The sequence below is a fragment of the Haliotis cracherodii genome, unplaced genomic scaffold (assembly GCF_022045235.1).
Source record: "Haliotis cracherodii isolate W230 unplaced genomic scaffold, xgHalCrac1.p SCAF_17, whole genome shotgun sequence".
Classification (NCBI taxonomy): Eukaryota; Metazoa; Mollusca; class Gastropoda; order Lepetellida; family Haliotidae; genus Haliotis; species Haliotis cracherodii.
In genome coordinates this window covers 12,778,496-12,805,880 of record NW_027266272.1, presented here as the reverse complement: position 1 = coordinate 12,805,880, position 27,385 = coordinate 12,778,496, and the positions used below count along the sequence as shown (strand labels likewise).

Here is a 27,385-nt window from a genome sequence, read left to right as displayed (position 1 = left end):
TTTATAACAAACACGTAATTGCAACAGACAAAAGAGTACATCTTTATTACATTCATGTACAGCACACTTGTAATTTGAATCTGGTCAATATATCTGATTACTTAATACCACTCTATAATATTAACCCTTGTTATGTAATAAAAACATCCGGGTTCTATCATGAGCACATTTGCAGTAAATATTTTCAAAAGCAGTACGTAACTTCAAGTGTTAGTCTTTCATGAACTACGAGTTTTTCCATGAGTGAGTATGGCTTTACACCGCTATTTCAGCAATATCACGTCGGGGGATACCAGAAATGGGCTTCACGCATTGTACCCATGTTGGGAATCGAACCCGGGTCTTCGGCCTGACGAGGAAACGCTTTAACCACTAGGCTATCCGACCGCCTCACTTTTTCCATGAGGATTACTAGAGAGCTATGCTAAAACAGAACATGAATGAAGCTATTATGTGAATAGGCATTGGCACTATAACCCATTGGCTAGCGCAAAGTAATAATATTTATCTGTCTTAATAAACAAATATCATTGCTGTGGTTTATGAACGTATGTATTCTGCCTATTAACAGGCGTGTTTGTAATACGTCTTCGACCTTTAAGCATACTTGTGCATTGTTGAGTGAATGAGTGAGTGAGTTGGGTTTAACGCCGCTTTTAACAGTATTCCAGTAATATCATGGCGTGTCAGGTAGGACAGGCAAAATGACACAGGTCTTTGACGTTTACCACTTTGGTCAAACCAACGAGAACGGGGAGGATGCTGACAAACCTAGAAACATAACTGGGGCAAACCGGGCTTCGAACCCACTATAATAGATTTCTGGCGAACCCATGAAACGCAACTCGGAACAGGGAATTGCGGCGCCTTAGACGACTGGGCCACCCGTGTATTTTTGAAATATAATTGACGTATATACTTTCAGTAACAAACCAATCAATTGCACTCATCTTTGCAATGTGTGACCTTATTTCAGTTCAGGAATATGTGTCTAAATCTCAAGACATTACATCAGAGTTTCATAAAAACTAGTGTTTTCTAGGATATGTTGATACGTGTGTGTTGAATAGAGAGCTAGCACTGGCACAAGTGACAAAAGACGTTCGGAATATACACACAAAACAGCACACACTTTGCATGTAAAGACCGGTTTAATTCTATCCTCACGTGTTCCGTGTGTATATACCGAGTGTACCAGTAACATAATCGGGGCGAACCAGGATTCGAATCCACAATCATAGGTTTCTGGCGTGCCCAAGGGACGCAACTCTGCACAACGAATCGCGGCGCCTTAGACGACTGGGCCACCCGTGCCCCTATTCCAATTGTAGTTCATAGGAATAGTAAACACGCGGTAAAATGAATGTCATATAAAAAAGCCAAGTATAGTTGATCACCGTTTTTGTACAGTATGATATAATCCAGGTAATAGTTACTGATATGATTTATACATAGGGCCCGTTCCCTTATCCATCCACAGTAGGACCTAGATAAAAGCAAAAGTCTTTGGAATAGGCCCGTGTACAGCGTCAAGCCTATCCAGGCCAACAAACCTGATCAGTTTTGATAAAATCCAATGAAATCATTTATGTTATTGAATTGTCTGTCCCTTTCGACACTAATATAATTGACAAGATTCAGGAAAAACATGGCAGTTATACGGACCTCCCTTTCGAAATGTCAGCTTGCAGCAAAGTACCAAGTTGTCCGACTCCCCATTGTTCTCGGTGCCTCAGGTTTGGTACCTCCCAATCTGTTGACTGACATTGGGAGAGTACCCGGGTTTGCTACTAGGAATACAGCCCCTCTGACAATCTGGGTAATGCAGAAGGCTGCAGTGTTGGGGAGTCTTCACATTCTCCGAAAAGTTCTGGTTGGGTTTGACTAGGCAGCGCTTCCTGGGAGAAGTCCCATTGGCTGTCTGGGCGGATGGCCTAACCAGCCTGACTGTGCCAGGATCACCCAAACCCCCTCTGTATAAAGTAGTTCATAAATAACGTTTATTTGGATCAAAAACGTACTGTATAGGTACCAGATATACGAAATATTTTGAGTAACGAGAAGGATAGATTTTCTATAAATATTATCATCGTAATCCTTGAACACATATTGACCCTTGGTATAGTAAAGATCTTGAGTGCCGAAAGGTTCAGTTAGTTAAGAGGTAAACCACAATATCCTGAGCCCTAAATCCCTCAAATACCAAATGCACTCAGATCCACTCGGCTTATTGCGCCAACGACATTATGACCGGAGCATCATCGGAGTAGTGATACATAATCTCACTGGAGCCCCTTCACCACCAGATCTCTCCGCAAAGTGAAATGTTAGCATATAGGACGGTTTTGAAAACAGCGTGTTGACTGCATAACGCACGAAATGTCAGGTTGATTTGGAGGTAAGCCTAAAGTGGCGCGGGTACATAATTACTGATCGGAATCTACCTGTTAACTGGCTAGGAATCCCGAGAGAACTTTGAACTTGTACAGTATGTGAGTGAGTGAATATGGTTTTACGCCGCTTTTAGCAATATTCCAGCAATATCACGGCGGGGGACACCCGAAATGGGTTCACACATTGTACCCATGTCGGGAATCGAACCCTGGTCTTCGGCGTGAAAAGCGAACGTTTTAACCACTAGGCTACCCGACCGCCCCTGTACAGTGGCCTAGTCGACGAATTTCATTGTTTCGTTGTGAGGTATTCAAAGAAGACAGGAAATTGTACAGCTCTACAAAAGTCTCATTTGAAAGAAATGAAATCTTTAGATCAATTATATGCTCGAAAATAAGATCTAAACAATTATAGCCATCTTGCTGTCAATATAATGTTCGAACTCGGGTTGCTAGCAAGCCTTAAGGACGCAACTCTTTATAGAGTGAGTGAGTAAGTATGGTTTTACGCCGCTTTTAGCAATATTCCAGCAATATCACGGTGGGGGACATCAGAAATGGGCTTCACACACTGTACCCATGTCGGGAATCGAAACCGGGTCTTCGGCGTGACGAGCGAACGCTTTAACCACTAGGCTACCCGACTGCCCCTAACTCTTTATAGAAGGAAGATATATACTTTGACGAAAAACAAACTAAAGTCAAAAGGAATCATTTCAGTATTGATACCAGGGTAACGTCTTACGTCATATTGCGTTTTGCCACGACGCCAATATGGAGTCCTCCCGGTGATTGCCGAGAACATAGATAGCATCATATATGACGTCATTACTAATATGATGTCCCATGAGACTTCATTGTTGATTTCAGCCACAAATAAGACATCTTTCACAATTCACGGTACGACATATTAAACATAAATGTACAGTCTAGAAATAAGATACATGTTTTATAATCCATCATTCACATTTATTATCGAACTGAACATGTGTACAAGGATTAAATAAAACTGCAAGACAACTTCAATGTAGAAAAAAACACTGAGAACATCAAGTGTGGATGTTGAAAACGTAAACAGTGCAACAACGTTAACCTGGAAATAACCCCTCCAAGTAAATCGTCCGGTTGAGACGTAAAGAAGAAAATAGCCGTTCGTGTGCGGTTTAAGCAGCCTGGGTGCGGATTAATGAGGGTCCGGATTAATGAGGGTCTGGATTAACGAGGGTCCGGATCAAAGGGATTACCATGTGTATGAAGATGAGGCAGAATTGTCCATAATGGTCTCTTGACTGCTGACAATGTGTACGCGTGTCTCAAATAAAAGCCGGGATTTTTTTCAAGCGCCAGCCCCTAACAAGAGCCGATTCTGATGCAACCCAAAACCAAGTCTATTAAGCCTCATGGGGATTCTGGATTAGCAATGGTACCCCTAGCAACCTATATGCTGGTCGTAAGAGGTGATGACATGGATCAGCTGGTCAGGTACGGTGACTTGGTTGATTGCATGTCATCCTATCCCGATGGCGTAGATCGTTGCACACACTATTAATCACAGTATTGTCTGGTCCAGGCTCTATTATGTACAGGCCGCCGTCATATGGCTAGAATATTACTGAGTGCGGCTTTAAACAACAAACAAACAAACCAACAAATCCAACCTCTTACAGCGTCGGGAGCGTTTCAATTGATTGCAGTGACTGGCCATGGTAACATTTAATGGTCTCTACTTAGCACTTCCCAGTCATCACCGATAGTTCATATAACACCGTAATCTTAAACTAATAAGCGCCGGACCTGTACTAACTGACGGTTCTTGTTAACTAAATATAACGCATGGTGCTTATTAGAGGAAATACGGTACTTTATTGCAACGCTGATTTTCTATTGCAGCAAACTATCTTCCTAAAAATTCAAATTTTATTCTTTTTATTATAATTTATTATCCTTGAGGCTTTCATTCAAACAATTTGAGACTTCCTTAACGTCTAAAATAACGAGGTATGGGAGCGATCAACCATGCAATTAAAATAAAAGTCATTTTTCGGAATATTCCTCCAACGAGTCCCGAGTATAAAACACCTGACCATCTTCCAAACACAATTTCGTTTAGTGCTCTTTTTAGATGTATTTAAGACACTTGAAATCAACACACTTAAAGATGACCTCAAAGTTTCCTCCCTTTTCATTTTTTTGTAACACAGTACACTTTAGCCACGACGCTTGATGACGTCATTCCTTGGTGACTTCACACCTAGACTGACACAAGTTTCCACATGTTCACGTCAGTCATCGCAATGGCAACACTGCATGTATGGAGAAGGCCACGGAGGTGAGTACGCAAGCGGTTACCCACGTACTGTACGTACGGTACGTATTCGCCGTATTACAGAAGTCTTGGTTATCACAACACGTCTTGGTGACGCAGCCTCGGGTGTTGTACTGATCGTCTGTGCAGTTCTCGAAGTCGTCGTGAGAATAACATTCACCGGCACAGCTTCGAACTGTCGACGTGTACTTGACGTTGTCTGTTGGGCTGTACATCGCGAAAATCACCTTCTGAAATTCAGAAAAATACAACTTAGCATCCAGTAACGTTTTGATGATGATGATGATGATGATGTTGTTGATGATGATGATAATAATAACAACAACAACAACAATAATAATAATAATAATCATCATCATCATCATCATCACTTCCCACTCGAAACCGTCAACGTGTAATTTTGCATCAAAATGTAAATATGAAATGTAGATTTATGTAATGAATTGAATGAGACTGTCCAACACATTGTCAGTGGATGCCCAGCTTTGGCACAAACACAGTATCTTAAACGACATGACGGTGTAGCTCGAACATTTTATTACCGTCTTCGTCATGCTTGTGGTTTTGACACAGGGGTCCACCGATGGTACAACCCGGAATATGTAGCGGGCGTCATGGAAAATGATGATTACAAAAATCTTTGGAATAGGCCCATACACAGCCTTAGACGTATCCAGGCCAACACACCTGATCTTGTCCTTTTTGATAAATCCAATGAAATCATTTATATCACACTAATGACATTAATGACTAATTATTGACACTAATGTGATTGACAAGATTGATGAAAAACACGGCAAATGTGCGGACCTCGCTTTCGAAATGTCACGTGCACGCTTGCATCCCAAGTACCAAGTTGTTCTCGGTGCCTCAGGTTTGGTACCTCACAATCTGTTGACTGACATTGGGAGAGTACCCGGGTTTGCTACCAGGAATACAGCCCTTCTGACAATCTGGGTAATGCAGAAGGCTGCAGTGTTGGGGAGTCTTCACATTCTCCGAAATGTTCTGGGTGGGTTTGACTAGGCAGCGCTTCCTAGGAGAAGTCCCATTCGCTGTCTGGGCTGAGTGAACAATGTGTTAAAAGCCCATTTCAGGTGTCCCCCGCCGTGATATTGCTGGAATATTGCTAAAAGCGGCGTCAAACCATACTCACTCACTCACTCACTCACTCACCCGTTATAAACACATGCAAAGGCAAGTCAAGCGTTCACTTGGAAAAACACGGGTAAATATGGTACAACTCGAAACAGGAAATTGCTTCGGACATCTCTCTGTCACTAATGACAAAATCAAAATCAAGTTTGCAAATGTCCTTCACATAAAACGTTTGAAAGTGCTACTGAGGCCTTGAATGTTGTAACCTTGAACAAACAACGTATGTGTCGTATGACGCGCTTTGAAATCTTTATTGCAAGAGCATGATCGATTGCATCAAAGGTTGTGAAATGTCGACACTAAGGGCTGGAGCTGCAGGAATATTGCTCGACATACAGAGAAAGCTAAATGTTGGACAGTTGAAGTCATCCCTGTTGTCATACAGACATGTGGAGAGTTTTTTGCCCCTCCGACTCTTTATGCATAGATGTGACTATGGAACAGATGAGACGGTGTAACTGGTTTCATTTATTTCTAGTTCAGGCGTGTAATTAGTGGTAAGGAATTGGCCATTTGACAAATAGTGAACATTTTTTATATTATTATTGAAGATACATCAAAGCTTTGAACGCACTTTCAAATGATAAAACATTGCCGCTGAGTGCGCCTTCTGTATTGATAGAGACTCTGTGATATTCTAGTTATTGTACTGTCCATCGTTGATAGCGTTTTGTATTGTCTAAATATACTACTCAAAAGAAGTTAAAGAACACCCACATTTTCCATAAGACTACAGTAAATCTGTCTTTGCTGGTGGGTATTGCAACACACAGCCTTTCAATAATTTATTGTGGGCGTTCTTTAACTTGTTTTGAGTAGTATATATGTATTATTAATGTACTTCTCGTCACGATATGGCTGAAATACTGCCGACGTGACGTTAAATCTTAACTCACTCACTCACTCACTCACTCACTCTTTATTGATAGACAGCTGACACAGGAGCAGGGCGGTTCACGAACATCACTACGTCTTATGAAGGCGATAATCTGATCCCCAAGGCATAATTTCACAAAAAGAGGATTGAACACAGTGATTTGTTCAAAGGTCATAGCTGACATCTGACAAACAAGTGCATGTTTATTTAAGGGATACCTTTCGCCACCTACGGGGATTTTGTACGGATTATTTGTCCCGGGCAATGGATGGCGTGAGTTTCAGGTCTAGGGACGTACATATTTGATTAATGAGGAGTAGATATTCCATATTTCATAGTTTCTGTGAAACTGATTGCATATCTTACCCATTGTCATTTTGAGAGAAGGGGCGGTCGGGTACCCTTGTGGTTAAAGTGTTCACTTGTCACGCCGAAGACCAGGGTTCGATTCCCGACATGGGTACAATGTGTGAAGCCCATTTCTGGTGTCCCCCGCCGTGATTTTGCTGGAATATTGCTAAAAACGGCGTAAAACCATACTCACTCAATCACTCATTTTGGGAAGACAACCCCAGGAAAAGAGTGAGTGCTATATCACATCATGTCAGCTTGATGTGGGAGGAAATCCCGCAGGTCTCAGACGTTTACCACTTTGGTGAAACCCACGAGCATGGGTATGGTGCTGGTAAACCTAGAAACATAATCGGGGCGAACCAGGATTCGATCTCAAGGTCATAAGTTTCTGGTGTGCCCTAGGGACGAAAACCACAGAAGAAAGTCAGCAATTTATCATGACAACTGTTGTTTATTTATGACGTCACGTCAGCTGATAAAATTGACCAATCAGCATTTGGATGATTTGTTGATATTTCTGTACCTCAGTTATTTACTCAGCAATGACGTCATTTAATAAGGTGTCATACATGTATACACTGCAATATGGGAACGTCAAGTGATATTTCATGATAAATAAAACATCTTGTGAATTTTGTGTGTCACCGTATTCCTTCAAAACAATTAAAGCTTGAATCAGATTCACAAGGGGCGATGGGGTAGCCTAGTGGTTGAAGCATTCGCTCGTCACGCCGAAAGACCGGGTTCTATTCCCCAAAACGCTACAATACGTAAAGCTCAAGGTTTGAAAAAAAGTATTTCTATCAAGGAATAATTAAGTCCCACAAGTCTCTTTATGTAGAGCTTAAAAGGGAGAGTGTGGACTGTGACAGCTGAAAAGGTATTGGGGTGACAGTTTTATTGTTTGATTGTTTGTTGTTTAACGCCTCACTATGCAATATTCTCAGCTATATGACAGCGGTCTCTAAATAACAGAGTCTGATCCAGACAATCCTGTGATTGACATCATGATCGATCCACGCAATTGGGATACGATAACATGCATCAACCATGTCAGCAAGCCTGACCACCCAATCCCGTTAGTTACGACAAGCATGGTCACCTTTTACAGCAAGCATGGATCTCCGGATCTCCATGGTTTCTATTAAATGTAGGCGTGTAGGGTTTCCAAATAAACGACGAAATCATTTCCATAATCATAAGAGAGACTATTTGTTTGAACGTTTAAGCGAGGTAATATTCCATAATAGTACGTTGATGCTAAAACGCGATAAACATCCTGAAATTACATATGGACATGAGTCATCTTCTAACATACACAAAAACCTTGTTTTTCCACTTATTTTTCGCTCTCTGCTATTTGCGTTCACTTGCAGTGCGTCTTTGACAAGACCATGCTGAGTTTCCTCAGGACCAAGCATGCAATGGCATCATCAAGCTAATAGGGAATTACGTCACGGCACTCCCCGTGGCTCTGAGGTGGTTGCTGATTCAATTCTTGGCACACTGGAAAGGTTACATTTGATTTATTATTCTATCTATATACATAATATAAGGTTTTCCATGGCCATAGATCATGCAACGTCTCGATTAGTATTGATCCCAATACATAAACTAATTATGGTTTACCCGCACACGATGTTGAGGAAATTATAAAAATTATATACTTCTCAAAAGAAGTTAAAGGACACGCTATTATTTCATATTACTAATAAGCATACTATTAGTTAATCGATTCTTTCATATACAGTGTAACTAGTTAACATGTCATGCCGTGACAGTTAAGCTGTACTAGTATGAAAGAATCATGTGTCCTTTGAATTCTTTTGATGAGTACATTTGTATATTTGGATATCCATGCATACCTATTCTATTGATAATTATAGTGATGATTATCATATTTGACATAGATTAAAGTGATGATAACAACAATAATGTCAATGACGATAACAACAAAGATGTTAAATGATAACATATATGTTGATGGCGGCGGTGGTTGCAGTGGGTTTACCGGCGCTTTGAACAGAGAGTGAGTAAGTATTGATTTACGCCGCTTTGTTAACACCATTCCAGCAATATCCTTGCGTTGGACACCACAAACGAGCTTCACAACAGTGTCCCTCTGAGGGGAATCAAACCCGGGTCTTCGGCGTGACGAGCGAACGCTTTAACCACAAGGCTACTCCGCTTTTAACAGTGTTTCAGTTATATGACGGCGTGTCATCGGCAAGACAGTCCAAAGTGGCTCAGGGTGTAGGCGTTTTAGTGAAATTCATGAGCACGTGTGTGGCTCTAACAAATTTCGGATCTTAATCGGGGACTCGAATCCATGTTTGTCGAATCCTGCACGACCAAGGATACGAAAAAAGCGGCGACTTTACGACTGGGCGTCCCGTGCCCTTGTGATGATGATGATGATGATGATGACGATGACGATACTGATTACACAAGAAAGAGAGAAAGTGATAAACATGCTTTCAAAACTCGTGAAATTTTATATTAGAATACGCTACAAATAGCCGTCCAATCATATGACTCTCAAAGGCGATAGAGTCTCGGAGGGCCAATCGTCGGAGGCCCCAAAATTCGTATTGCAGAGTTGCGTCCCTTGGGCAAGGCAGAAACCTATAATTGTGGGTTCGAATCCCAGATCAGGCTATTATATTCCGTGTTGTTTCAGCACCGGTACCATAACCGCAATCATGAATTTCACGAAAGCAGTATTCAATTCTTTATTCATGTACATGTGTAGGCCAGCGGCCCATGGAACAATATTTGGTCCATTATTAACATTTATAGGCTTAGCGTTTGGAGTCTAACATTCATAGCATGGTATATAAAAGTTGCAACATTTCTAATAACAGTTTCATTGTTTACCGCCATAAGCATATTGAATTTAGCAAGAGTAGGATGTGCAAAATACTTCTGTGGTAAATACTGAAGACGAAGTTCATCATAAGCGTTACAAATTAATAAAAAATGATATTAATTCTCTACATATCTTTGGTTGCAACTATTGCACGAAAGCAGTAAACGCATAAGGCCTGTATTACATGGGCTTTCATGCCACATTAAACCGACATGCAGTGACATAACTGAAATCCTTTGCGGACTAACTCAATCATAACGATAAAGGCCGCGCAAGTACCGAACAACCTCAGTCCTTTGTAGACCTTTCAAGCTAGACGAACTCAACACCACGCCACTGGAACAGTCAATTGAACGTATATACATGCTGAGCAACAACCAGAATCGATTGTAATCAAATGAACCCCACAGGGGCCAAGCAAGAATATTTTACAGCAAAGAATTCATTTCACGGCTGTTCATGAGAAGAAATTCTATTAAACGTGGAAGCCGTATCCACATGTGACCAAGGTCCAGGTCGACAATGGTCACTCCGACATGTACGAGAATAGCCTTACACCTGAAACACATCCATCCTCTATTGCGAACAGGACCCATTTTTATTTAGGCCCAAAATAGCCCAAACACATAATCGGATAGATTTCGTCTGAGCGTAATATACAAGGAAAACTCATTATTGCTAACCTAAGACTCTGAGACAGCCGCCTCATACCTACATTCATACATATCTACATGGTTGCTCAAATTGAACAGCCCCGTGGTGCAATCGCGAGTGAGTGAGTTGGGTTTAACGCCGCTTTTAACAGTATTCCAGTTATACAGCTTAATGTGGGAGGAAAGACCCAAGTGATGCAGGTCTCAGACGTTTACCACTTCGGTGAAACCCACGAGCACGGGTATGGTGCTGACAAACCTAGAAACAAAATCGGGGCGAACCAGGATTCGAACCCACAATCATAGGTCTCTGGCGTGCCTAAGGGACGCAACTCTGAACAGTGTGTGTCTTTGGGCTTGACGGCGTGGATCGTTGCTAATAGTAGTGATCGAACCGTGAAGATAGGTCAAAAACCATGGTTGCCGTAAAAGGCGAATTTGCTTGTCGTAAGAGGCGACTAACGGTATCCAGACTGGCGCCGCGTCTTCTCTTGGGCTGGCGGAAGCATAAGATAGTTGAAGTGAGTGAGTGAGGAAATATCGGACGTCACATTGACGAGAATAATAAACTGCCGAGCAAAGGAAGGTATCCAATCGAAAATTGCGTTTGATAAAAAAATTACAAAAATTATCAAAACGTCACTTGGCTGGAATCAGTCATCGAAACACTAAAAGCTTTAGGTCCAAACACAACAATTATACCCATGTCAAATTCATCGGCATCAGACCCGTGAAGATCCGGGGTAGAATAGGGCTTCAGCAACCCATGCTTGCCGTAAAAGGCGACTAGGCTTGTTGTAAGAGGCGACTAAGGGGATCGGGTGGTCAGGATCGCTGACTTGCTTGATGCGTGGATCGATCATGATGTCAATCACTGTATTGTCTGTTCCAGACTCGATTATTTACGGACCGCCGTCATATAGCTGGAATCTTGCTGACTGAACACCCTGGTATGTCCTTATCAAACATGCAATAATTCTCCGAGTGATGTATGTACAGGTTACCGGTCGAATCGGGGCACGGGTGGCCAAGCTGTCAAAGACGTTGCCAATTGTTGTGCAGAGTTGTGTCCCTTTGGTGGGTCAGAACCTCTGATCGTGGGTTCGAATCTCGGTTTGACTTGATTCAACCACCTCCGTGGTGAGGTTGTAGAGCATCCACCAAAGGTTGATTCGATCCCCGGCTTCGCCATACCGAAAGACGATAAAAGATGGTACTTGTTGTTACCCTGTCTGGCGCTCGGCATTAATGGGCTAAAACAAAGACTGGTCGACTCGGAGTCAGAATACTGTGTCTGAGTGGGGTATTCATGTTAAACTGCGGTATGGTATCTCAGTGAGCTAGCACTATAAATAGGCAACAGTCCTGACTAGTACAAGCAGCCACACACACACACTCACACACACGTACGTCGCTATATAAGTGCAACAATCTTGGACGCGACGTTAAACCACATTTCACCTCACCTCACCTGTTTCTAAGTTCACCAGAACCTACCCGTGCACGTGGTTTTCACCAAAGAGGTAAACATCTAAGACCTGTATCACTTCGTCCTTTCCTCCCACATAAAGCTGACATTAGAGAAAGTCTGCTGAAGTGTCGACTACTTTGGGAGAGGCAAGGTAGGGTTCCTTCCAATCAGGAAACACTGTGTCACTTTAACTTACCATTCCAGAAACGAGACTGTGTGAAGTAGCAAAACATCACTTCCGTATTTCCTTTAAAAGTGACATGGTACCGCTGGCAAGATTGAGTCCACATACGTTAGAAGTTTAGATCTGGACGATTTGAGTCATTAACTTCAATCTGTTCACATAACGTACGGCTCTGTCTCATCCAGAACATCTCTCTATGCTTTAAAGGAAGCCGTACCAAGCGCCAAGGGCTGCCACGATCAGGAATATCCATTAATACACTTTAAGAGTAGAAAGGAAATCTTTATAGTGATGTCTGTTGTAGATAAGAGGTATCGATCTTCAAAAGGATAGATCTGTCTTTGTTGAAGGATAGGTTTTCGTTAAGAAAAGTTCATGTCCTTTGAATAGGTTTGTTTTTATCTATTTGGAACTTTGATCATAGAGAGGTTTTCATCTGCACCATGGCAACTGCCAGTCGTGCATAGTACTTCAATTTTAGACAAAGAAGATCTCAAGTGATGAATGATTTTATGTCGTTATTGTTGTTTGCAGAAGCCAGTAGGGAACGTATCCTCAATCAAGGAACAGCAAGTGGGCGGTGCGTTTACTCTATTTCTGATAAATTACTTGTTTTATATGCATGGACATGATACATGGAATATTGTTCCTGTATTTGAGTCATTGTCATAATTTCATGTGAACATTTTTCTTAAATGGTTTTGGTTGGACTATAAACCTTGATCACAGGACCAATGGTTCACCAAAGTGGGATTCGAACCATGGACCTCGCCGCTTTGGGCTTTCTTTCTTCAAACACCCGACAAAGGGTTAGAACTGAAATTTTGTCCAAATTGTCGTTACATCAAATATATAAAACATCAACATCACAGAATAACCACTCTCGATTATCTGCCGCAACGGATAATGAAACAAGGGGAACAGCGGTGAAAACAATAATTAGTAGAAATCAGTGATGACACCAGGTGTTCGCGAACTAGCTTATGGCTGCAAATATTTCCCAGGTCTTTAGAAGTTTTCGTCAAAGTGGAGTTATTTCATATCGGCTTTTCTCAAAACGGGTGATGTTTACTGGTGAACCGGTGGGTGACATTTATGCTGTCATATCGCCATCATAACAATCCTTACCATCTTCGTTGTCCGACCAACCCTTACAATCTTTTCCATTTCGACAACTCTTACAGACTCCGCCACCTTGACAACTAAAACAATCTTCGCCGCCTTGTTGACAACCTAACAATCTTCTCCATCTTGTTGACTACACCAGCAGCCTTTGAACCCACAATCATACAATTCTGAACAATGAATTGCGATTTTGAACAGTGAATTCAGATTGCGAACAGTGAATTGAGATTGTGAACAGTGAATTGCGATTCTGAACAGAAATTTGAGTTTGTGAACAGTGAATTGAGATTGTGAACAGTGAACTGCGATTCTGAACAGAAATTTGAGTTTGTGAACAGTGAATTGAGATTGTGAACAGTGAACTGCGATTCTGAACAGAAAATTGAGATTGTGAACAGTGAATTGAGATTGTGAACAGAAAATTGAGATTGTGAACAGTGAACTGCGATTCTGAACAGAGAATTGAGATTGTGAACAGAACATTGAGATTGTGAACAGTGAACTGCGATTCTGAACAGAGAATTGAGATTGTGAACAGAAAATTGAGATTGTGAACAGTGAACTGCGATTCTGAACAGAGAATTGAGATTGTGAACAGAAAATTGAGATTGTGACAGTGAACTGCGATTCTGAACAGAGAATTGAGATTGTGAAAAGAAAATTGAGATTGTGAACAGTGAACTGCGATTCTGAACAGAGAATTGAAATTGTGAACAGTGAACTGCGATTCTGATCAGAAAATTGAGATGAGTGAAAGCCATGCGTGGAATTATTTGATATAGACTTTTCGCAAAACGGGGGATGTTTAATGGTGAGCTTCGATGGGATCACATACATACTGGTGTGAAACGGTAAATAAAAATCGGGTACACTATAGAATAGACCCCCTCTAGGTTTGAAAATACAATCGTGATCTGATTTAGACACGAACGAGATAGTGGGACACCCATAACCAAATATAGTTAGAACGAATATCTGCAGTGAGACCATTCGCGTCTGTGTTCTCTCGACACAATAGTTTGACAGAACGATCAGAAAGTTTCAAAACATACAATGTACTGTTTAAAGGAAGAAGTCAATCAAGTATGTTGACCACAAAATACGATTTTTTAGAACACCCAGCACGCCACACTCTCCACAAGAATACGAACTGGTCGTTCCATTGCCACATTGGCGAAACAGCCTAAAAGATCACAATCGTTACATTTCCAAGACACGCTCTTACCCTTATCTCACGGTTTTTTTAATATATCGAGGTTGTTAAAGTGTCATGTAAGAAATAACAGAACTCCAATGTTTAACAAGTATTGAATTGACGTCAGAAGCGACTATCAGACTGCTTATAAACATTGTTTCCCTTCAACCGTGGACAAGAGTGAGTGGATGTTTTTTTAAATGTCTCAAAAGAGTTGATGTTTTTTGTATCCAGTCTGCATAATGTCATTGAATGCAGACATTTTGACGAAGCCATCTCACATCCACATTAGCTTCTTTATGAGCAAAAACTGGAACCGAATAATAACGGTGAACAACCAGGAGAAAAGGGACCTTGTGGGCGCAAGGATACAATTGTGCTGTGACGTCATAAAGAAAGATGTTTGACGTCAACTTCCGTAACAATTGCCATGTGTGCGGACTGCACAGTAACATCCTACCTTCTCTCGTCAGTTCGTCACGTTAATAAAACATTTAAAAACATTTCAGCATACATGTCTAATTTCAATTAATGTCATACAGACATTATATTAATAAAATGCAACCGTTTTATAACTAGTTATAAGTCTGAAAATGACTTCAAATGTAAGGTGTCAAGCCTCTCTGTAATAGACGTAAACTGAAGCTTATGAATTGTATTTTGTGGTCCTAAGATACGGTAATTTTAAAATATAATATTCATTAAGTATTTCACCCATAGGTTCCCTTATATCAAGGTTAGTCACAATTAGCTTTTAGAAATGACTGATCTGCTAAGATGTCCCGTTTAGTGGTGTTTTTCACTAAAAGGGGCTTCGACATTAAGCTGTTGTTGGCTTTTTTTAAATCTCATTATGTTTTATGTCACTATGGATTTATTACCATAAAGTGACATTTAGCTCGCCAAAAGTAAATTTTGCAAGAAATAATCTGTTGCATTATTGAATAATATAATAACATTTGATAACCCATGTGAAGAGTGGCGCCGTGGTCGCAAAAATTTGACATTACTGGAAAGGAAAAAAAGTATAATTGATTTTCTGTTGCGTGGATTAGGTTAAGATAAAATAATTTAAAGGAATGTGTTCAGATATCAAAGCATGGTTATGTGGGTTATATGTGGGACTACGTGTGTTGCATAGTCCGATAAATACGAATGTCGTTTAATTAATTACACCCGGATGGTACAATGATGGTACACACTGGTATTGACAACCAAAACAATATTGGCCATCTTGTTGACAATATAAGGAATCGTAGCCCTTCTTGTTGACAACCTAACAATCTTCTCTGTCTTGGTGACGACACTAATACCCCTCGAAACCACTATCATACGATTCTGAACAGTGAATTGCGATTCTGAACAGTGAAGTGCGATTCTGAACAGTGAAGTGCGATTCTGAACAGTAAATTGAGATTCTGAACAGTGACTTGAGAATCTCAACAGAGAATTGAGAATCTGATCAGAGAATGGCGATTCTGACCAGTTAATTGCGATTCTGAACAGTTAATTGAGATTCTGAACAGTGCATTGAGATTCTGAACAGTGAATGGTGATTCTGAACAGTGAATTGCGATTCTGAACAGTGAATTGAGTTTCCGCAGTTAATTACAGTATCTAAGACCCCTGGGACATGTGTGGCCCCGTATATAGAGTTGTAAACGTAATGAGTGCAGTACTGATATATCTCAGCGAGTTCCTTTGTGATAGACCCGTACATATCCGGGTTAGAATGTATCTTCATACTTATCGTAAAAGGTAACAAACGGGATCGGATGGTCAGGCTCGTTGACTTGGTTGATGCATGTCATCATATCCCAACTGCGAAGATCGATACTTATGATATCAATCACCGGATTGTCTGGTCCAGATTCGATTATTTACAGACCGCCGTCATCTTGCTTGAAAACATAGTACGACGTTATACATCAAGCAAACAATCAGTTGTGATATTTGTTTTCATGTTGCAAGTTCATAATGTATAAATGGTAACATGTCATTTCTTCAATATGTTCGTAACGACAGTGACCATTGATATATGTAATGATGATAATAATAAAGCGACAAAACCCTTTTCATTACCAATATAAATCTATGCATAAAGCATAGTCGATGGTACAATTCCGACTATATCATGATCATCTGTTTTTGAATCACTTCCAAATAGTAATGATACCAGGTGTTCGCGAAAAGGTGAGCGTATCCTGCTTCACCCGTGGCACCCGTCACAAACACATGCAAAGGCAAGTCAATTGTTCACCTGAAAAACACGGATACATATGGTACAAGTCACTGACGCGTCAAACTTGGAAATGTCCTCCACAAATGCTCGTATGATGGTCTTTGAAATCTTGTTAGAAAGAGCTTGCTCGTTTGTATCTCTAAAGTTGTGAAATGTAAACATCAAAGGATGGAGCTGGAGCTTATAACACATTAGTACAACAGATCCATGTGTCACAATGTAGCCTCTTGTAAAAACAAACGTTACTTGTCTTTCAGGCACACGACACTTTTACCCACAAAGAGACAATAAGTCTTCTTATTTCCTTGCTATCTATAAATCATTCACGAGATAATACCGCCAGGAAATAGCTATTTAGGACCCGCAAGACGCCGGGAAACACGGAAATGTATGAAAATTACTCGGGCGAATTATTTCCCCAGTCTGATGGAAATGATTCCGAACAGACATGATGTTTGCACTGCATGATCCTGCAATACTCCCCAACATCCCCTGTGGATATATCAGGGAAGCGGAGACAATGGGAATATCAGCTCGCTCAACATGGCTAGAGCACAGTCGTACATTGAGTGCAGAATGACTAGCAAATATTTTATTGACGATGTGTTGTTTGTTTGTTTGTTTGTTGCTTAACGCCGCACTAAGCAATATTCCAGCTATGTGATGGCGGTCTGTCAATAATCGAGTCTGGACCAGGCAATCCAGTGACTGAGATCATGAGCATCGATCTACGCAATTGGGATCGATGACATGCATCAACCAAGTCAGCGAGCCTGACCACTCTATCCCGTTAGTCGCCTCTTACGACAAGCATAGTCGCCTCTACGACAGGCATGTACTGACGATGTACGAATAGTTGAGAGCAAAAACAGGCGTTTCTGAAAACAAATCATGTGTTCATATTTTTGCAGTTTTCATCTGTTTATATAGTTTCTAAATTGTTTATCTATACGCAGGCAAAATAAGTCTTCTATTGAAACAATATCCCCCTTAGTATTTGATAAAATCATTCCTAACATGAGTATGAATACCAAGAAACATGCAATTTCTACCGGAGAAAAGTGACCTTTGAAAAGTGATTTCGGACAAAAGAAAGTATACACCCATGTTTGATGGTGGCCAAACATGAAACAAACTAGAAATGGTTCTTCGATGCTGATGTGTTTGATACGGGTATATAGTTGTGTCTTGGACCTTGAGTTAACAGTGTCCCGGCGACAGTTTTCCACGAAATGACGTTTTGATAACGTTTATATATTTGTTATCAAATCCAATTTGGCCCGGAAGTTTAATATTGATAAAGTCGAATTCGTCAAGAAAGAGTATAAATAAATATGTGTTGAACCATATGCGGGTAGGGGCGCGGGTGTTGTGATCTGAGGAGACGCAATGATGTGCAGAGTTGTGTCACTTAGTCATACCAGGACTCACTGACCGTAGGATACCCCGATTATGATCTTTGATCCGTTATAACTATACTGTGGTGGGTTTTGTCAAGGTGGTCAACATCTATGGCCGGCGTTCTGTTGGCTTTCCATTGCAGTAAGGCGAGGTAGGGGTGGTATGGAGGTTCATGCGATGGCTTGTCTCCTCGAGGACCCGGGTCGATTCCTTTTAATTACACGTAGCTGCACTGTAATCTATGAAACCCATTTCTTGTGACCCCCTGGCTGGAAAATTGCTGAAAGCAGCGTAGAACTGAACTCCATCTACTTCACGATAATAACGTATTTATTGTGTGTAGACCGGTCGATATTTGGAGTATCTCACCACGCGTAGATGCTTTATATAGTACAGGACAAGTCCTTATCTAGAGATATTGATGATGTGAATATGATACACCCATCCTTAATCACCAAACACAGAACTCTTTCGGTGTCATTATGGTACCATTCTGTCTAAGGATAAAGAATAAACAACGTCAGTGTTACGGAGTCTTTTGACTAATTCATGAAGCCAGACACTGAGTGTATATAGTGACACTAACATCCAAGCTTAAGCTTCATATACATCAAATCCCCCCCCTCAAACCATCACTCCCCCCCCCCCCACACACACACACACATCCCCCCTATTCCCCACCCCCCAACCACCATGCAAATAGTTACACTGTCCAATTCGTAGCGTGCTTCGTCAGTGCCTGTAAGTTGTTCAATCCGGCTTTTATGACGCATTGCGCATCATTATGGCCACAACTCATTTCTAAGTAGGTTAAGTTCGTATTCCTGGAACCACGAATCTATCGAGGGTCGATGTTTAAATGATTCCCGGAGTCGGAATCAAAAATATTCACATGATCAGGAATGACTAGCTGGGAATCCTACTCCGTCATATCACGCTTAACAACGACACACTCACACACACCCTACCCACAATACAGGTCAACAAAATACACACCTTATACTCTTATCTCAGTTTGGCTCTATTCCACCTGGAGCTGTGGCAATGGATACATCTAGCATGATTGCTCACGAGAAATAGTGCCGGAGATACTTCAGGATTTATAAACATCCTCATCTTACGTGCTTTCATAATGAAACAATTTAGGCCCAACTAAAAAAATTAGGTCATACTCTTAAATAAAAAATCCAATTTCGTTTTGAATTACTCGAAGCGGTATGTATTTGGAAAAAATGTCTGTGTGTGGTGATGGTGATGGGGGGGGGGGGGGTGGGTGGGTGACAAGGAATGACACATCAATGTGACGGCTGGATTGACGACAGTGAGTCCTTTTCAACACTTTGCTTTATTCTGCCGGCATGATATAAAACGTTGTTTTTTCACATTTGGAGTCGGCGGATCGTAATTCAAGTTTTAGAACAAGTCTGGCCTTACATGCGTGTTGTGGTTAGCGCTGCTAACATCAGTACTTACAGCGCAGACGGTGGGGTGAAATGGGGTTCAAAGATTATTGCATTTATATGCACTTATATGCAAGCTATGTGTGTGTTGCTGCTTGTACTAGCCTGGACTAATTTATTACCGATTACCTGGACCGATTTATAGTGCTTAACCCACTGAGATACCATGCCGCAGTTTAACATGAGTACCCCACTCAGACACAGGATACTGACTCCAAGCCGACCAGTCCTTGATTTAGCCCCTTAATGCCGAGCGCCAGACAGGGTAACAACAAGTACCATCTTTTAACGTCTTTTGGTATGACGCGGCCGGGGATCGAACCCCGGACCTTCAGCTCTCCCGGCGGACGCTCTACCACAAGACCACGGAGGCGGTCACATTTCAGAAGGACCAAAGAGAGGCAGGTCGTAGATGTGTCGTGTTTTTGGAATACATTCAAATAAATAAGAGCGACAAAGCCATCACCATAATCATAAAAACCCGAGTCCATTGTAAAATTCCGATTACATCATGAGGAGAAAAATACTTTTGACCGTAGATAAAATACAAATTCTATGTACTTTAGGATTTGAAAGTTAGGATTAGTTGAATGGTGTCAACATTTTGCATCTCTTGCAGTTGGGGTCGGGTCGGTATGTGCGTGTGTGCGTGCGTACGTGCGTACGTGCGTACGTGCGTGTGTGTGCGTGCGCAACTATGCGTTCTCTGGGCACGCCAGAAAGCTATGATTGTGGGATCAAATTATTGATAATGTTGTTGATTTAGAAAATGCTTCGATCGTTTTATTCGGCCAATTTTTAGTAATGTTGTTACTTTAAAAAAATGCTTCGATCGTTTTGTTGGGCTTACTATTGGTCATGTTTGTTAATTTAAACTGCTTCGATCGTTTCATACGGGGGGACGGAAGTGTGTGTGTGTGTAGGGGGGGGGGGGGGGGGATCGGTCGGTATGTGCGTTCGTGCGTGCATGTGGGTGTATGCATGCGCAACTTTGCGTTCTCTGTGCACGCCAAAAAGCTATGATTGTGGGATCGAATTATTGGTAATGTTGTTGATTTAAACCCGCTTCAAACGTTTAGTTAATTTATACAATGCTTTGATCGTTTTATTCGGCTTATTGTTGGTAATGTTGCCAAAACAGCCGAAACAATATCAATAACAAAATAATATCTAATATCAAATATTGTTGCGATTTGCAATTTAATGAAAGTATTCCCATTGCACGATTCCGACATCATAAGCACGTGTTTATGAATCACTATCAAATAGTAATGACACCAGGTGTTCGCAAGGAGCAACGACTTCAAAACGCCCACACTAACTGTTACCCTCTGTATGACTGATCACCCCCCTACAAGTGGACATCTAGCACTGTCACTATTGTAAGCTGAAGGAAATGGGTGACCTTTTGTCCAAAAGGGAACATGTCTCACATTGCCCGGAGTGTGTAGGGGGAGTCAAATGTCACATGACATTACTGTTACTCGGGAGGTGAGTCGGTGACTCTCCGGGGCTCGTCAGTCTGCAGTTACCCAGCCCACGTTTTGTAATTCCAGACATTGATTGCGTAGGGCGGCCATTTTGATCTTTGAATAGACACACTGGGATCCGTGCATGAAGGTCAGACATTCATCAAATGGCATTACGTTTGTGTGGGTCATGTTTAAAGGTCATTTGAAAACGTGAGTTCATTATCTGAAATGTAATAAGTTTTATTATGAAATTGATTTAGCGTCCGCCCCGCCCAGGTTTACAAAATGCGCTGCTTATATCTCCGAACTTCGTATTGTAACACATACCATTGTGCGATGATGAATGTACACAACGCATTCATGGTATTCAATTGTATGCATGACTTGACAAATGATAAATGATAAATAATCGAATTTTCTTTCAGTTTTTGACATGGTCAATTTTTATTTATTCAACAATCTAATTTATATTTTATTTTTAAGACACTGCAAATGATGATAACACATAATTGTGATACGATGTAATGTTTTAAGATCAAAGCGCTTGCCTTATTATGATTTAGTTAAAAGTTCGGATAAGCCGAGTTTTTCGTCTTCCTTCACAAAGAATTACTTGATCCTGGGATAGCCTCGGATAGCCTGGTCTATTTTTTATCTACCCTCACGAAGGATTACTAGAACCTCGAATAGCCTGGTCTAGCTTGTATCTACCGTCACAAGAAATTACTGGAGCTTGTGATAGCCTGGTTTTATTCGTATCTATCTTCACAAGGAATGCTGGAGCCTGAACGTACCATGTTTTACTTGATAAATAGTATCTACTTTCACAGTAGTACCGATGTCTGGATCAGTCAAACCTATAGTATATCTATCTAACCTCGACAACAAGTACCGAAGTCAGACTGACCAGATTCTACAGAATATCCGTCAACTTGACATGCGTGTATGCAGGTTTAACGGCACTGGAACATCTCAACATTAGCTGATAGGTATGATTGATCAGCACCACAAAGCCTCAGCATAAATCATTCCTGAAAATTGGCTCTTGGTAGCCAGCCATTTGAGCTTAAAGGCCCCAGTTTGCCGCCGGGCTATCTATATTAAGCCATTCAAACCGGTACTTTGATCACGGTCCAACGAAAACAATTACGTCAAATTAAGACATCAAAGGGCACCTGCATGCCATTCCATGAAAATTCCTTTTGTTGTTGGGGTATTTTCAGTAAGCGTTTTGAACACCAGTACCTGGCTGTCATCATCGTGAAGCATCTTCTCTACCGAGACTTCAAAATGCACAATCTCCCTCACATGTAATTGTATACACGCCAGGCAGGATGTCAACGAACGTCACTATGGCCGGCACAGCTAACGTCGCTGTTTCTTGCTCTAGTGATCGCTGATGACATAATTATCTTAAGAAGCTTGCATATTTTCAGAAGTTCAAGCTGATTAATGTCACTCACTTGTAGGTATTGTGTGACTTGTGGAATCAGCTCATGTGCTTCAGGAAACGTTTTCATTATTAGCTTCTAATCCGTTTATGTCAATTCCCCACCAGGTAACATCATTCCGCCCTAACGCGCTGCCGTTCCTGTAGTGTAGGGGCGGTCGGGTAGCCTAGTGGTTAAAGCGTTCGCTCGTCACGCCGAAGACCCGGGTTCGATTCCCGACATGGGTACAGTGTGTGAAGTCCATTTCTGGTGTCCCCCGCCGTGGTATTGCTGGAATATTGCTAAAAGCGGCGTAAAACCATACTCACTCACTCACTCCTGTGGTGTAACTCAGATATTGAGTTACGAATATGAATACTGCATTTTCCAATGTTATAACTTTACAGAAGCGCTGAGACCATTACAGATCTTATTATTGTCCCGGTCGTTTGATCAGAGTGCAAATGGTTTGTATTCTCAGGTCCCTGGGAGTCATACAGCCAGCCAGCCTGTGTGGTGCTAAAAGGCTAACAGTTACACTGCCATCTTGTGCTACCAGATCCCCATTCACTTCTGGTGAACTGAGGCATGTTCAGACAAAGTCACGTGTTGAATGTGCTTCAGGCAAACGCTTCTAAATTAAAACTTCTTTCTTATCGGTTTTACACCTCAAAATGATTAATAATCACACCAAAAGTTGACAACCCAAATAGATTCTAACGTCCCATTCATCTAATTGGGTACGCGACACAGCGAAGGAGTCTGCATCACCAGGACCAGGACAATGCCGAAACGATGCTCTGCTGTCAGTCTCAGCCTCCGTTGTTTGATTAGTTTATTCTAGCGCTAGAAGAATCAATATTTCCTACTGACTTTCTGTCAAAATAAAAGTCATTCTTTCATTCATATGCAACACAGAGAAAGATTTGTGAATATAAAAGAACGGAGCTGTAAAAGTTCTACAATACAGATATTGTTTGATGGCGCGAATGTCACCGTAGATTTGAAGGACCAGTTACCTTTATCTTTTAATATTGATTCATATTAACTCCTTTAATCTTCAACACTTAAATTATAATTCCAACAGCACGATTTGTTACGTATTTTACCGATGTCCCTACTCTTACTCAGCCAATTGTTTATTTATACTTGTATACCTATATAAGATGTCATGTTTCAATTGTTCACTTATACTTGTATACGAATATAAAATGTCATGTTTAAAATTTTCACTTATACTTGTTTTCGTACATTGAATATAAGATGTCATGTTTAAATTGTTCACTTATACTTGTATATGTGTATATGATATGTCATGTTTCAATTGTTCATTTATACCTGTATATGTATATGAGATGTCATGATTCGATTGTTCACTTATACCTGTATATGTATATGAGATGTCATGTTTCAATTGTTCACTTATACTTGTTTATGTATATGCGATGTTATGTTTCAATTGTTCCCTCATACTTGCATATGTATATGAGATGTTATGTTTCAATTATTCACTTATACTTGTAGACAGACGTCTGGACCACCCATGTAACCCCAAAATGGAAGTTGTGTGTGATCCTGATGACGGACATTTATATTGTTTTAGCTCAAACTCATCATATTGGAGTGATGATGATGATGATGATGATGATGATGATGATGATGATGATGATGATGATGTGTTACCTGGCAGCACTGGTTGGGTTGACACACCTTCTTGGTGGCTTTGTAGTTCTCCGACGGGTTGATGTCGCAGTTGTCCGCGATGCAGTGCCAGCACTGGAGGGCAACCACCGTGTCTGAAAATACGACATAACCTTTATCAATATTGTGTTAATTTCTTAGTATTTTTTGGTATATCAAAATTCCATGAAATTCAAAACGACATCAAACACTGATACCAAAAAATCACAAACCCTTATAGTACAGCCATCGTTTCGGAACAGACATTTTTGTTACCCAATACCCAGTTTAGCCGTGTCCAAAGACATGACATGTTTCCTTCATACATTAAAGTGACCATTGGTTCCTCTATATCCGACCGCTTCCGTGGTCAAATGGCTGGAGGGTTCTCCTGGAGAACAGCTTGTCGGTGATTCGATCCCCTGGGCGCGACATACCAAAAGACGCTCAACGATGGTAGTTGTTGATGAGGTGCCTGTCCTTCGGCGCAAATGGATGAAACAAGGACAGGTCGACTCCCAGCCTGTATACTGTGTCTGAGTGAGGTATCCATGTTAAGCTGCGGGATGGTATCTCAGTGGGCTAGCACTACAAAACCGGACCCGTCCGGACAAGTAAAAGCACAGAAGCACAAATGTTCGCACTCACCCACACCCACTCACTCACTCACTCACTCACTCTTCAAACAAAAACAGCAGCGAATGGTTACACTGCGGTTACACTGGTTACACTGACCATATTTTGTTCTAGATGCTCCCCTGTCGCTTTCCTGTCTAAATCAGATCACGATTGTATTTTCAAATCCCGAGGGAGCTTTTTTCTTTGCAGAGTACGTCGTTTTCCATAAACGGTCTCACACTAGTCATCTCACCAAAGCCCCCCAATAAACTTCCCCCGTTTTACTAAGAAGCCAATATGAAATTACTCCACTTTGACGAAATGTTCTAATATCCTGGGATATAAATCTAGCAAAAATCTAATTCCATATAAAGCATGGCTTGGTTTCACGTTTCATCTTGGTCGTAAATGGACACACGCGGTGTTATGAGATTTAAGTGATGTCATGAACCCGTGGAAGATAATGCCGGCAGTCGTTGGATGAAACGTAAGACGTGGAGAAACTTGTGCCAGCGTTTAAGTTTGATTTAACGACATTTTGGACACTATTTCAGGCCTATCCCAGGGTGTCACTTGTATGTAGAAGGCAAGCCCGAAGTGATGTTGGCCGTGGGTTCGAATCTCACTTTGGTGCTGACAGATCAAGGTTTATAATCGAACCCAAACTATTTTAACAAGAATGTGTCACTTCATAAGAATCTGAAAAGCGTTCAATATATATCATTGTGACGATATTGCCCCAAACTTCAACCCACCCTCCTATACCAGACAGCCCCGTTCCTCCCTTAACGTGATTCCATGCCCTTGCCACTTCATTAGTCTCATGGATGGGGTCGGGGGCACGAGTGGCCCAGTCGTCTAAGGCTGTGATTCGCTGTGCAGAGTTGCGTCCCTTGGGCACGCCAGAAACCTATGATTGTGGGTTCGAATCCCGGTTTGCCCCCATTATGTTTCTGGGTTTGTCAGCACCATGCCATTGCTCGTGGTTTTCACCGAAGTGGTAAACGTCTGAGACCTGCATCACTTCGGGATTTCCTCCCACATTAAGCTGCATACCGCTATATAACTGGAGCACTGTTAAAAGCGGCGTTAAACTCAACTCACTCACTCACTGGATCGGGTTAACTAGGTTTACTGTTACCTTCACTATATGAAAGGCAGCGATGAAATACATGTAGTCGTAATATTGCATGATTTCTAATCCGCATCCTTTAACATATAGTTTACACAATATGACGGCCGGTTTCGAGATTTTATTGTTTTGAAATTTGGTTTTCAATATATTATAAAGCAATGGTTTAATACGTGTCACGACTGTCGCCAGATTGTGTTGTGCCGTGTTTGTTTCTTTTCTTTGTTTGTTGTTTAAGGCCACAAAGAGCAATATTCCAATATGTATATAATGGTGGTCTGTAAATAATCAAGTCTTGACCAGACATTCCAGTGATTGACATTGTGAGAATCGATCTACACAATTGGAATACAATGACATGCATCAACCAAGGCAGCAAGCGAGATTGACAAGAGATCCCGTTGGGCGCCTCTTTCGACGGGAATAAGGTGTAGAAGTCCAATTCTAACCTGGATCTTCATAGGGGGAGACAAGCACGGGTTGCTAACGAAAATTCTAACCCGGATCATCACGAGGGGAGATACGCATTGGTTACTGAAGACCAATTCTAACCCGGATCGTCATTGGGTGCTAGTGAACCTCCTGAATAAGTTTTAAAATGGCCTGGAGTATCACTTCTATATTTTATTTCTCACTCAAACTCAAACTGAGACGGAAAAGCCAATATCAATGCACTCTCAAAGTACTGTTGGTTCCAGAGTTAGTGAGTGAATGTCTTCAGAAACCAGAACTTGGCATGACAGCTCTCTGGCCTCAGTACTGCCTCCAGTAGCAATGCTGCCATCCAAGAGCTGTTATTAGATTACCACAAAGCGATCATAACCGCTGGGGGTTAATTCAATTTGCTCGGTTATTAAAAGGAGTGCATTTTATATTAACTTGATATTCCACACCGTTGGTGCGTTGCTAAAAAATTAGTTCCACATGTGTCCACTCTCACTGACGATGTCCATCAGCTCAAATGCAGCCATGGAACGGCTGGTATGTCATTAAATGTAGGTATAACTCACCGTATAGTGGTATAGTGGCACCATTTCTATTGCCGGCTTATAAAAATTACAAGGATTAAAATAAATAAATAAATTAAAGAGGGTTTGTGTGATCCTGGCACAGTCAGGCTCGTTAGGCTCTTCATCAACTCAGGGCCCTTGCCCCCTCTACACGCAGCCCAGGCAGCGAATGGGACTTCTCCCACGAAGCGCTGCCTAGTCGAACATTTCAGAACTTTTCGGAGAATGTGAAGACTTCCCAACACTGCAGCCTTCTGCATTATCCAGATTGTCAGAAGGGCATATGCCTGGTAGCAAACCAGGGTACTCTACCAATGTCAGTCAACAGATTGGGA

At 41.4% G+C, this 27,385-nt stretch overlaps 1 protein-coding gene across 1 annotated transcript in view; it reads right to left on the bottom strand.

Annotated features, from left to right (window-relative positions):
* Positions 1-4,106: 4,106 nt before the first annotated feature.
* The window catches only part of LOC139464393 (uncharacterized), a 66,349-nt gene continuing 43,070 nt past the window's right edge, over positions 4,107-27,385 (bottom strand). The window contains exons 2-3 of the mRNA XM_071245920.1: positions 24,294-24,406; positions 4,107-4,949 (exon numbers count right to left, since the gene is read on the bottom strand). Of these exons, the coding sequence (XP_071102021.1) occupies positions 4,680-4,949; positions 24,294-24,406 (383 nt within the window). The 3' untranslated portion in view covers positions 4,107-4,679. The remainder of the gene's footprint in view (positions 4,950-24,293; positions 24,407-27,385) is intronic.